General features: G+C 44.8%; 1 protein-coding gene across 1 annotated transcript; it reads left to right on the top strand.

Moving 5' to 3' along the window:
- The first annotated feature begins 12865 nt into the window (after positions 1 to 12865).
- Positions 12866 to 13804, top strand: LOC146853810 (olfactory receptor 5AP2-like). Its single transcript, XM_085650398.1, has one exon. The coding sequence runs from the start codon at positions 12869 to 12871 to the stop codon at positions 13802 to 13804; it is 936 nt and encodes a 311-aa protein (XP_085506524.1). The 5' UTR covers positions 12866 to 12868.
- Positions 13805 to 14069: the final 265 nt, after the last annotated feature.

Genomic DNA, 14069 nt, shown 5'->3' with positions numbered 1-14069 from the left:
AAACCTTAAAAATTGTCATAAAAACCACATTTTGACCACATTTCTGTGGTGGAAAGTTCTGTAATCCAAGTGGATCCACAAATTTCCACCCACCCCACGTTCCCCAAAGTCTTTCGAGAAAAATGGTACCTTACTTGTGTGGGTCGGCCTAGTTCCCGCGTCAGGAAACAGCGCAAAATGCAATGTGGACACACCTCAATTACGCAGTGAAAAATTACCCTTTTTTGGCAAAGTGCCTAGCTGTAGTTTTTGAACCCTAGCTGCTCTGCCAGTACCTAGGGAAACTTACCTAACTCACACATTTCTGAAAACTAGACACCCAGGGGATTCCAGGGAGGTATGGCTTGCGTGGATCCCCCAATGTTTCCTTACCCAGAATCCCCTGCAAACCTCATTTTTAGCTGAAAAATCCACTTTTTTCACAGCTTTTGTGTTGGAAAGTTGTGGCATCACAGGGCTAACACAAATTTCCTACCACCCAGCGTTCCGCCGGGTCTTCCGATAAAAACGGTGCCTCACTCGTGTGGGAGGCCCAAATACCTGCGACAGGCAAGGGCACAAAACGTAGTGAGGCGACATCAAAATTGTCTATCACAAAACAACCTGGTTTTGCAAGAGGGGTCACCTGGGTTTTTGGCCCCGTGCTCAGCGGCCATGTAGGGAAACCTACAAAGCCCACCCATTTCTGAAAACTAGACACGCAGGAGCTTCCAGGGAGGTATAGCTTGCATGGATCCCCCAACGTTTCCTTACCCAGAATCCCCTGCAAACCTCAATTTTAGCTGAAAAAATCACTTTTGTCATACATTTTTGTGTGGGAAAGTTGTGGCATCACCGGGCTGACGCAAATTTCCTACCACCCAGCATTCCCCTGGGTCTCCTGATAAAAACAGTGCCTCACTTGTGTGGGAGGCCCAAGTACCCGCGACAGGCAAGGGCCCAAAATGTATTGCTGTGACATCAAAATTGCCTATCACCAAACAACCTGGTTTTGCAAGGGGGGTCACCTGGGTTTTTGGCCCCCTGCTCGGCAGCCATCTAGGGAAACCTACCAAACCTACACCTTTCTGAAAACTAGATACCCGGGAGATTACAGCGAGGTATGGCTTGCGTGGATTCCCCAACGTTTCCTTACCCAGAATCCCCTGCAAACCTCAATTTTAGCTGAAAAAATCACTTTATTCACACGTTTTTGTGTGAGAAAGTTGTGGCATCACCAGGCTGACACAAATTTCCTACCACCCAGCATTCCCTCGGGTCTCCCAATAAAAATGGTGCCTCACACATGTAAGAGGCCCAACTACCCGCGACAGGCAATGGCACAAAACGTAGTGATTCGAAATCAAAATTGCCTATCACAAAACAACCTTGTTTTGCAAGGGGGGTCCCTTGGGTTTTTGGCCCCGTGCTCGGCGGCCATCTAGGGAAACCTACCAAACCAACACATTTCTGAAAACTAGACACCTGGGGGCTTTCAGGGAGGTATGGCTTGCGTGGATCCCCCAACATTTCCTTACCCAGAATCCCCTGCAAACCTCAATTTTAGCTGAACAAAATCACTTTTTTCACACATTTTGTAATGAAAAGTTATGGCATCACAGGGCTGACACAAATTTCCTACCAACCAGCGTTCCCTCCGGGTCCCCCGATAAAAACGGCTACTGCCCCCATCTTCCACCCGGGGGGGCAGAAAGGCTGTAATTGTTGCGGGTGGGGGCATTGGCATTAAAATTTGCCCCAAAAAATCCCTGGTGTCTAGTGGGCTTTTAGCCCCCCCGGGGGGGGGCAGATTGGGGGCTAATGCCTGAACTGCTAAACAGAATTACACCAAATTTGACAAAAAGGAAGATGCGGGTCCAGGTAATTGCCTTTTTGTTATTTGGTGTAAATCTGTTCAGGAGTTTTAGAGATATTACCCGAAATCCAAATTTGTATATCTGGGGACATGATGGAACTGCAACCCATCCCGTGTTGGCAGCCATCTTGGAACTCGGCTTGAGCCGAGTCCCAGAAAAAACATTTAAAAAAAGAGAAAAGGGGCAGTGTAGAAATACCCTTAACTCCTCGGCCTCCGAAGTCCCAAAAAACATTTTATTTGTTAATTTGGCGGGATCCGGGTATCCCCCACTAAATTAATTATCACCCCCAGGTGGACCAGGTCTGGGGGCATTTTAATGAAGGAGGTGGGCGCATGTCCCCCTCCTGGGGCTTATTGACCATCCTGCATGTAAGCAGCTCCCTCTCTGTAAAAGCAATGCTGTCTCCCGCAGGAGGCAAGGCGCTAGCAGGAACCTCGGGGGCTTGATGCTCTCCCCGCAGTCCCCAACAAAAGTAAATGAGTCCCCTGTGTGGGACCGAGGCACCGGTAGAGAGCCGGGCTCTGAGATGGGGTCCCCGGTGGCAAAATCAGCCAGAGAAGGAGGCCGCGTGGCCACCCTCCCCCTTTTTTTTTTTTGCTAAAGAGGCCAGACCCCGGGGAAAGGGATTTCCAGTGACAAAATCAGACTGGGAGAGGGGCCGCTTGGACCACTCCCTTCTTGGCCTCCGATTTTGAGCAATTCCGCTGTCTGGGACTTACTGGATGTGAATGAAGGAGTTCCTGGACACCAAGGACTCTCAGCAACCAAGGAGACTTCATCCCCCAACCACCACTGTGCCAGGAGGCGCGTTTGCAGAGTGGTGGTGAAGGGGGCTTGGCCTCCAACGACTTGCCATAGGTTTTTAATCTTTTTTTAAAAAACATTTTAAGGGAGGGGGGCTGAATGGCCCCGGGGACCCCATTCCACGGGACATGGTCTTTTCTTATTTCTAAATATGCAATTTATAGGGAAGGGGGCTGAGTGGCCCCTCTCTCGGGCTGATTTCGACCCTGGGGACCCCATCCACCTAGGCCCGGCCTTTTTATTTTTATTTATTTAAAGCAATAGGAGGGGGGCACCCCTTCTGGGCCAATATCAGGCCTGGAGACCCCATCCCCCGTGGCCAAGTCCATAGTGTGGGTTCCCTGGTCCTTTGATGGGGACCGTGGGGGGAGCCTGGCGGCCACCGCATCCTGCAGGAGCCGGCATTTATTTATTTATTTTATTTATTTAAGGTTTTGTAGAGCGCGTAGTAACCCTAGAGCATCCCAGCGCTAGAACCTGGCATTGCTTTTACACATAAGTAGCTGTGAACATGCATCTCCCTGTGTGTAAAAGCAAATTGTGCTCAGCTTTGAGCAAGTGAGAGCAAAATGCTCTTGCTTGCTCAAAGCAGAGTACTGTTCAATGTCCCAGGAATGGATACCCCGGGACATTACTGGAACTGACCCTGGGGGTGAAGGTTCCCAGCGCCATCTATGGCTCCACTAAGGGGGCAACACAGCCCCCCTGCTTTGTTCAAATTTGCCACAGGGAGGTGGCATTGCCCAGGGCTGGAGGTCCACAACAGGCCCTGGTATATATATAATTTGAGCCCCGTGGAGGTAACGGTCCCCGGGTCTGCGGAGGATTTCTTATTTATTGCCCTGTGGAGGTGACAGTCCTTGGGGCTGTGGGGTGTGCTTAGCGGGTCACTCTGCAGTAATATATTATTAGCTAAGGGAAGTTGGCAGTAACTGGGGCTGTAGAGGAGGCCATACGGGCCTTCCCCACATTAATTTAATTCAAAAGCCCCGGCGAGATGGCAGTCCCTGGTGCTGCGGAGCAGCAGTGCACTCCCCCTTCATCAGTTTAGAAATGTTTGCCCCAGGGAGGTGACGCTCCCCGCGGCACAGGGGTTCCCCCCCATTACCATAAAAACTGTCCCCAGGACCTGGCTGACCTGGGGGACCTACATTTAATGAAGTGCAAGAGTCTGCACTTTGGTTTTTTTAGTACATTTTGGCAGGAGCCATGGATCCAGCTCGAGTCCCCAGTGATTTTTAATGCTTTTTTGATCCAGGGGGTCCCTGTGAGACCCCTTCAAGGGGCCTAGGGGGTCAGGATGTTTCTACCCTGCCCCCTTTTCTTTTGTTTAAAAATCTTTTTCTGTGACTCGGTTCAACTGAGTCACAAGATGGCTGCCAACACTTCCTGGTTTGAATAGTTGGCAGCCAATCAGATCTCAGCACAAGATCGGGAGGGTTTGTGGATCCACCGCATAGCTATTAGTACAGCTGGACATTTCTTTACATTTCTTCACAACTACAGATCGTATTTACACCAAATGACAAAAAGGCGGATCCCTGGACCAACATCAAACTTCCTGACAAATTTGGTGAAATTCCGTTCAGCAGTTCAGGCTGTAGCTGTGTCTAAAGGTCCTATGGGAAATAACATCGGGAAAATGTGCTTTTAAGCACCCCTTGGTTCTCGGCCTCTGCTACACGTATCATCCCAAAACTTTCAAGATAGGAGCTGAAGTGAGTGTCGCATCAAGTTTGAACATTTTGTGAAGATTCATCTAGCGGCACTCAATTAAAAAACGCTCTTCCTCTGGAAGCTAGCTCCTAACTATGACTAACTACTGTCAACACAAATCCCCACTTGACTTCGGAATCAGTTCTAATGGGGATTGTGTGTGTGATAGGGTATATGGTACCCTGTATTTTATAAGCTCATCAGTTTTGGCCGAAACGCAATGGGTGTTGAGTTTGATTCCATTCAGTAAATTGCACATAATTGTACATTGTGAGGAGCATTTATATGTATGTGTGTCTGTGCATGTATTTTTTTGTGCTCAATAGACAGACAGACAGACAGACAGACAGGCAGATAGACAGCAACCAGCTGCCTTCCTCTTTGCCTATTTGTTTGCATGTTATTTTTCATCTGCCACAACAATAATTTCCGACAAAACCTTCCTATTGGAAATTTCTAGACTCTTCCTCATTTCAGTTGTATATATTAGGTTTTGCAATTAGTGTCTAAAATGTGCCAGTTCTTGGTAACAGTTCTCTTCAATAATTAGAAAACACTCCTGTAAACTCACTCTTGGGGTTTTCAGACAGTCCTGGTGTCCCACAGGATAACAGACCTGCACTATATATTCTTTCAAATGGATACTTGGTGTTTCATTTGGAAATCTGGTTATAGAGATTCAAGGAGCAGAAGGATGCGTTTTAGAAGCAGAGGGTATGCAGCCGAGTGGATACAATGGGAGCACACAATATCTGGCAGCTGCATGAAAAAGTAAAGAACTAAGCTCCCTAATACTGTCAGCCTTTCCCCTATGATCTTTTTCCATTTGCAAACAATACTAGCATTAGAAGTAGGTTTCAGAGAAAAGACAATGAGACACACTCCTATTAATATAGGCAAAGGTAAGATCAAAATCTCTATATATTTATGGAAACGCTAGCAAGCAAGGGATGAAATTGCAAGGTTTCCTTGATCAAAGAGCAATACAACACTCAAGGTGGTTAGTCAAGATTGCCCTCATATGTTGCACATGTACACCACAAGCTTAAGTAGCACACTGCATAGCAGAAAGAATGAAAACTGCCAAAAAATTACGAAAGTAAAAATAATATTAATTCCAAACAAATGTGATTGCACTCAAACTCATACTGGATAGCAGTAGAGGTTTCAGCAAGCTAGTCAGTAGGCCAACATACTCAGCAGGCTAGACTTTGGGTCTGGTTTTCTTATACATTGTAGCTACAAACTTAATGGTGCAACCTCAGTCTTCCCTTGTCATTTTCCATCTCCTGCATATGTCTTCTCCTCAACAACATTTAAACCTATCCTGACCAGATACTATGATTCTATAAGGAAGAAAGACTTCAAGAAAATATATAACAGGAGGTCGGATCACATAAAATTTTGGCTCACCCTATTTCATGTTTTTAGTAACCGTTGGCGTAGTTTGCGAAGTAGCGCTACGCGTAGCTACACAAAGTGCACTTCGCAAACTGCACAGTGCACTGTGCAAGATGCTGTTTGCACTGAAGGCACAGTGCCTGATGCTTGTCCGCACTGTGCAATCAGTGCAAACTGCATCTTGCACAGTGCAAGCGTTCTACTTGAGCGGCAGCTTTCTCAACGCGGACTGGTAGTTTCTCATCGCGAGCGGTCGCGAGCATACATGACCACTCGGAATGAGAAACCTGACCTCCCCGCATTGAGAAGCTCGCCGGGAGGTTTATTTTCCAAGCTCGCTATCGGCAACTTGATGTTGCTGATCGCGAACGAGGAAAAAATCTTGCCGGGATGTCATTTTGCTTGCTCGCGGTCGCCAACTTGACGTTGAGGACCGCGAGCAAGCAAAAAATGACCGCTGCACTACGCTACACGTGTTTGCACTGTGCTATGTGCAAACTACGTGAGCGTAGCGTAGTGCTTTGCCCAGGATTAGTTTTTAGTGGAAAACAAGAACATACTTGGGGCAATATGAAAGGAGATTTCTGGAGGGGGTAATGTGTGACCAAATTGCTTGTGAATTAAGGAATTGTGTTGCACTTTGTTGTAGTGGTAAAGAGTTGTGTTATTTTTGTGTGTAGTACTGATGTGTTCTGCTATCACCTGTTTTATTTATGCTGTGGTTGTAGTACTGTATTCTGTTTTGATGGCGGTGCTGTGTTTTGCACGTTTATGTTTTTATTCTAATGTTATGTTGATTTGTGTCATTGGATTATCTTGCATTGTTTACTTTAGCTATGTTAAAAAATGATGCTACATTTACAGCCAGTAGAATGACAATGCTTTTTTTTCCAGACACCAACAACTATTTACCACTATCTATGGTGGTAAATGCAGCTGCTCCACTATTTAATATACCAGTTATCCCAAACCTCTAAAAAAAACTGTGTAAATATAACACTGTCCTTATGTGTTAACGTAGGACGTTCCTTATCACTGTGTTTATGTGATACAGCCAAGAAAGCATCTGCAACAGTAGAGGCTTCACACCTCAGATCCAGAGGCTCTGCTCACAACCCTACATAATAACATTTTGCAAACTTTGGACATGTTGGCCTCTATCAAACTGAAATACAACCAGGGATGGCAGGTGTTAACAGGTGTGTGGGGGGGGGGGGTGCTGTACCAGTAAGTGGGAGAGGTTCAAGGGGGAAAACAAATAGCGAGGAACAGCTGAAAAAGAAGTCTTTGGTGCTCCGTTACATGTAGTTTTGATCTGTTTCTTGAGTGGGATTTTTGAGAGGGGCAGACAGGTGGAGCAAAGGAGTCCTCCTACGCTTGTGCCGGGCAAGGTTTTCCCAGCCCTTAAGGCACAAGCGAGGATAGTGACATCAGACTGCTAGGCGTAGCTGCTCACAGGAACAATCGCAGTGTTTGAATCAGGGAGCTGACTGCTGTGGCCGAGAGCGAGGTAAACAACTGCCATTGATATAAAGCGCTGGGGCGGGATAAGCTGCTGTAAACAAAGTGGAGTGGATGGCACCTACGGTACTCAGAGACGTTTTAAGGCATTAGCAAAGCAGGCTCTGGCCCAGGGCCAGTGGAGTCTCCTCCACTATAACGGAGGAGCGTCGCCCCCTCCACTGCTTTTAAGTAGTGCAAAGAAGCATATAATGATAATAACTTCAAGTTATTATCATTTTATGCTTTGTGAAGTGTTCTGCTGCTTTGCCGGTGGGAGGATGGGCTAGGCTGCTCTGCTCATGGAGCAGTGCCGGGAAGGAGTGGTTACTCACTTCTAAGTGCGCAATTATTGTTTGGTTGGCCTCTCAGGCCGCCCAAACCAGTTATATGCACTTTCCCCTTTCTCCATGCAGGCTGCATTACAGCCTGTGTGGAGAACAAGCCCAGGCCCCCATTTCCTTGTTGAGCATCCAACCAGGACTTTGCAGCATAGTGATTGGTCAGGGGAGCCTGGGTGCCTACTAGTGATTGGTTAGTTGGGCCTGGCTGTGCTTCCATCCAGAGAGGAGCAGCAGTGAAGATGCTGGACCTGGTGCAATGGTAAGAACAGATAATCCTGTATAGAAGTGAACACTCCTTTTCATTCATTTACATTCTAGTTAACATATGCAATGAACCGCATATCCTAGTTCAGTTCACATGTTTGAGACTATTGATAGATTCTAAGTAAACTAGCTATGGGTTGTCTATCACATTGTAGTATATGGGATCCTCTTAATAATAATAAATAATACTGATATTTGTAAAGCGCGAACAGCTACCTCACGAGGAGGTGTCGCGGCGCTATAGACCGCTGGGGAACCCGTCCTGGCTATCCCTGTGAGATGGTCCCTTTCTGGGTATCTCCAAGGTGAAACCAGGCATCCCCAGCGTCTGTGGGGGGCCGTTGTAGAGATGAGGCAAGCTTAATGCCCAGAGTTGCCGAGTGTGTTCCTGGTTAGAGTAGGTACCGAGGCGAGAATTATCAAGTCTGTTTTTGACCCTGGTCCACGACCCTGCCGCGTCGGGAATTGAACCCTGGACCCTGGCCAATTCTCTGCTTACAGGTCTGCCGCCTCTAACCAGTGAGCCACACCTCTCCAGTTTGTGCTTGTGATATGGGTTGATGCGCCTGATTACATTGCCTCCCTGTAAGTGGAGGGACCTCTGCTCCAGTGGGTAAATGTACTGTGGCTGTGCACGGCAATGAAAAGGAGAAGTCACCAAACATTACCAAGAAATAATGAATATGTACAACTTACCACATATTTACCCAATGGCATTTTCAAGACACCTGTAATGGTTGCTTGAACAGACACATTTTGTAGTATCACTTACCAGTGGAAAATGAAATAACCAGCAGTGGTGGGCCAGTGTCTGTGAAGGAGAAATACCATTTCCACCACAAAGGATTCTGGGACTGGTAGTGCATTAGACAAAATTAGATACATTATAGTCTAATGCATCATGAATATGTGTTCCATAGTCACATTTGTAGTGTATTGTACACATTTATAATTTTAAGTCCTTATTTGAATCATCACATTTTACCTGGCACCACATTAAGGTTGTCTGTCACAAGCAACCCCTGCAGCAGATGCAGATGAATGGTAGAGAGGATGTCCCTCTCAAGTGCGGTGAGGAGGAAACAGGGTCCAGTTTGTCCACCAGGGAGAGCTCTGGCAATCTCTATCCTGGTGAACTACTCCTTCAAACAACTCTCCTCATGTTGTCACTTCTTTTTTAATGTCCATACCGGACCCAACATCCTCTCAGAATGCATTGACAGCAGTAATTGGCTGCTGCCATAAAGCTGCCTTCTGTGTTGCACTAGTGTAGTATGGTGGTAGACCGTGCACATTTTTGTAGTTTCTCACCACAAGTGGCCCAATTAATTGTGTCTCCCCCTGTGTATAGTTCCTCTTTCTTCCCAGTAGTAGCATGATTTCAAGGTGCAGAGCAGGTCGGCACATTGTTGGCATGTAACAAGCAGAGAATTGAATGTATGTTGCTTTTATGTGGTTTGTAGTGCGGGGATTGCAGGTGGGATTCATTGTCTGCAGGTGTATGTTATTACTTTCTCTGCCCTGAGTGTGGAGATTCTGCCCCAAGTATGGAAACTCCGCCCGACTGCGAATATAAATATAATAGTCGTAAGTTACCTTTGTGAATACCGAAATTTGTAAACTTAAACTTTTGGTCTAAGTTTACCTTTGTGAATCAGGCTCACAGTGTTTTAGTTTTGAGTCTGAAACAACCATTTACCACTATCTATGGTTGTAAAAGCATCTGTTCCAGTATCAAATTTACCAAATAGTCTAAACCTGTAGCAAAGATGTATGTTAATGTAACACTGTCTTTATGTGTTGATGTAGGACTGTCTTTATCACTCTGTTTATGTGATACAGCCAAGAAAGCATCACATGTGATACAGCCCAGGAAGCATCTGAAGTGGTAGATGCTTCATACCTGCGTGTGCAATGTTGGTGGAGAATATATCCCCAACTGGCCCTAAAAACAACACACAAATGACGTTTCATAGTGGCCATCTTAGAAAGTTGGGAAGCTTTTAATTTAAAATAGCGGACAACAAGTTTTACCGTAATTAAGGTTTTGCTGCATGGAAATATTGCATACCCTTGTTGGCATCAGTTATCGGTGACAGGCAGATCTTTATTTATACCATCATTTTGACAATGTTTCAATTAACATTGCCTGTTTTGTCAATGACAGGCATATTTTATCAAAAATAACAGAAATTACTGTGAGTACAGTCTTGAATATTTAGGTGTATTTATTGTAAGAAGCTTTGTGAGGGCAGCTAGTAACTCATGAAGGGTCACATTGAAGGAGAAGTTAACTGCAGCTTCACCAGCATGCAAAATAGATAACATTTGAGAATATGGGTAGATTTGAGTGAGCTAAAATATATTGAATAATCACTAGCCTCTACCAAATATTAAATTAAATGTTAGCAACACTTCGTGGAGCTGTGTTTTTTACATCATTGGATATGTCTGATCAGCTAAAGTTATGTCTGGGGTCAAAACATCTAAAGTCTTTCATTACTCATGAAGGGGTGCATCGATATATCTGCATCCCATTTGGGTTATCATCAACATCCTCAGTTTTCCAAACACTTATGAAAAACCTATTGTTGTGACACATATACAAGACAATATTTTAATCTATGGCAAGAATGAATCAGAGCATGACAACAGGTTAATTTCTGTTTTAAACGTTTGGTGGAGACATGCAACTTACACTTTTGAAGTAAAGTTATACTCTGATTTTATTATCAAAAGTAGAAGTTTCCTAAGTGAATAAGGTCCATATGGTGACTGGCTTTCACAAACAAATAGTACATTTTCACCTGTATACGCACTCCATGAATGGGTGCACATGTACTACATCTTGGAATTCACAAACAGTGGCAGCAGTGGACTTGGAAAGCCATGGCAATCTCAGGTTTCCATGCATACTACTAACAATCAAACACAGTATTGACCCTGTTCCTCTGGAGGGAGTAGTCATACACCTGGGTGGCGCCCTGCATCCCATTGGTCACGGGTGTCCCCCTGTGTGAGGCCCAGTAACACAGTACAAATATGGAAGAGTTCCCAAGCAACTCAGATCTGCTGCCTTTAACTGAAAGGGGAAGAAGGACTGCCCTACTGGAAACCTGACCTGTACTTTGAAAGACAGCACCTGCTGCACATTCTGGGACTACAGCCCTAAAAACTTTTCCTGGCTTCAAGAAGGATTAAGGAGTGGACTCCCTGTAAGCTGCAGGTCAACAGAGTCTACCTGCATAATGTCCATCAAGAAGTCCTCGCCCTGCAGTGCGTTCAGTGGACTTTGAAGAATTTAGCCAGGTGAATTGTGGGAATTGTAGTGCCAACATCCCAAGGACCATCTCAGGGGTTCTAGACCCTGGATTGGAAGAAGATCCAGCAGTTTGGGGACCTTTTGGTAAGAAGCTCTATAAGCAAGTTGAGAGCCAAGCTGGTGACCTTTAACCACAACCTGGACTGGATTTCAGTTTCATTCCACTGAAATCTCCAGGGCTCCAGACTTCCAGTATTTCACCAGGACCTCACAGAAAACCAAGACAACTATGCCAAGCCGGCCTGAAGAGGAGTCTTGTTCGATGTCAAGAGAAATATATCCAGAAAAATTACTACTTTCGTTGGTAAAATGTTGACAGAGGCCTCCTTCTTAGTGTATGCCATGAGGGCTCCATCACGGTCAGCCTCAAACTTTGACTTTGACCTGGTCAGGCATGACTACATATCCCAATTTGGTGCTACAGGTTTTTAAACACTAGAAAGTTATTATTCTTTAAAAATTAATATCTTTGGTTCCCTATATTTGATTTTTGTTGTTTTTGGTGTTTATTTATTCATAAAAATCTGTTTTTATTAATTGGTGTTGGATTTTTATTATGTGTAGTGTCTTACTTATTCAGTGTATTGGTGTTTTTAAATGCTTTACACACCTGCCCGCTACTTGCCAGCTACCAAGGGTTGAGCAAGGGAATAATTATTGAGACCTTGAATGAACTATTTATTGTACTTGTGGCCTTCATACCTGTGATAGGTACCTACTTATCACTACTAATAAGCCACTTTCCAACAAGAAATTATGAGTGAGCTCTGATAGTCAAGGCCTAATTTGAGCCAGTATTTGCAGGTTGGGTCCATGGGCACCCATTTTTGGGGACCGAGACTTATTTATTTATCATCATACTTTGACAAGGAGCGAGAGAGAGAGGGAGAAGTAGACAAGGGAAAAGGAGGAACAGAAATAGAGGAAAAGAGGGGCAAAGAGAGACAGAATGGATTAAATAAACCTGCAAGAGTGGAAAGAGGGGCAGACGGTGTATAGCGGTGGATACTAGAGGCATGGGTTTAATCGAGACTTTTCAACCTTCATATTCAGCAACCCAGACATTCTGCAGTGGTGAGGTGGGCTTGTGAAAACGAGCTTTGGGCCCCGACAGCTATATGTTTACAAATGAGATACTGCTGATAGTATGCACTCCTGCTTTACTAAGACAATGGTGAGTGTTCCTTTATGAGCTGACCCCAACTAGGGAAGACTGGGCGGACTCTAGTTGGTTTAGAGTCATTCCCCCTGTGGACCTTTGACTGCATTTGGTTACAAAAAGAAAGCATGTGTGGCTCAGCTCAAAGTGCTGGCACACTTTGCATGCTTTTAAAAACTGGTTAGAGGACCCGAGGTTGGCAGAATACAACACAGTTTGTTCCAGTATGAACATTCAGTTACCTTTGTAATATAGGTTTTGTAGTTTGCTCTCTTCACAGCTTAAAAGTACATGTATGTCCTCTTTTCTATCTAGTGAAGGGCAGCAAGTACACATGTGCCTATGGCTTTCAAACATGGAGCATGCAGTAAAATCCAGCTTCATAATTTGTTGGTAGAATGTTTGACATATGCTGAGTGTCTTTAATAGTCGTTTGAATATAATTAAGAAACAATGTCTTTGTTGTTTCATTCTCAGATAGATGCCACTGGTTGGAGCCATGAATTCAGGAAATCAAAGCACTGTCACTGATTTTATCATGTTGGGTCTCACCAGTGACCCCAACCTGCAAATCCTGCTTTTTCTATTACTACTTCCAGTCTATATTTTCACTCTGCTAGGCAACGTCTGCATCCTGGTTATTGTTGGTTCTAACACTAACCTCCAGACACCCATGTACTTCTTTCTCAGCCAACTTTCATGCTTGGATCTTATGTACTCCTCTGTGTTTTCCCCCAAGATGCTGGTTGATCTACTGTCGAAGAAGAAGTCCATCTCTTTTTATGGTTGTGTAACTCAAGTATTCTTTTTTGCTGCTGTTGGCAGCACTGAATTCTTCCTCTTGGCAGCGATGGCCTTTGACCGCTATGTGGCAGTATGTAATCCACTGCTGTATACAGTTAACATGACAAACCGTCTCTGCATGCAGCTGGTTGCATGGTCATACATAGGAGGGTTTCTGAACTCTCTGATTCATGCAGCTTGCTTGCATCGCTTGACTTTTTGTGGGCCTGATGTAATGAACCACTTTGTTTGTGATTACCCTGTGCTCCTGAAGCTGTCCTGCACAGACATCTCCATCAATGATTTAGTGCGTTTTGTTTTTACTTCGTTAGTTGTGCTAAGTTCTCTGATTGTTATCCTCATCTCTTATGCCTTCATCGTCATGGCAATCCTGAGGATTCGCACCACAGCCAAGAGATGGAGAGCCACCTCCACCTGCGCCTCCCACTTCATCTGTGTCTTCCTCTTCTTTGGCACAATCCTGTTCATGGAGCTGCGACCCAACTCAAGTTCTTCAGAAGAGCAGGACAAAGTAGTAGCTGTTGTTGCCACCGTTCTAATTCCTGCTCTGAACCCACTGATCTACAGCCTGAGAAACCAAGAGATGAAAGAAACTTTGCTCAAAATGTATAAAAAGATAAGTCACTACTGATGAACTCTGACCTTAACTAGCTTAAGAGAATAAAATGAAGCTGTTGCAAGCATTTGTGGCTGAATCAGGATGTGTAGTATAAACAGCTCACCTAATGTGGTCACTAGTTATACAATAATGCTTTAAGCAAGAGGTAGCGTACTCCCAGGTAAAAAGTGATGTCAGGCCTGATAATACACAGTTAGGAGAACTCGACTGCCTTTTCATATCTCACAATTAAATTATAAATTCAAAATTAGCTCCCAATAAACCAATTTCCAAAATG

Source organism: Triturus cristatus, chromosome 4_1, assembly GCF_964204655.1.
Source record: "Triturus cristatus chromosome 4_1, aTriCri1.1, whole genome shotgun sequence".
NCBI lineage: Eukaryota > Metazoa > Chordata > Amphibia > Caudata > Salamandridae > Triturus > Triturus cristatus.
This window is presented reverse-complemented; position numbering and strand designations above follow the sequence as displayed.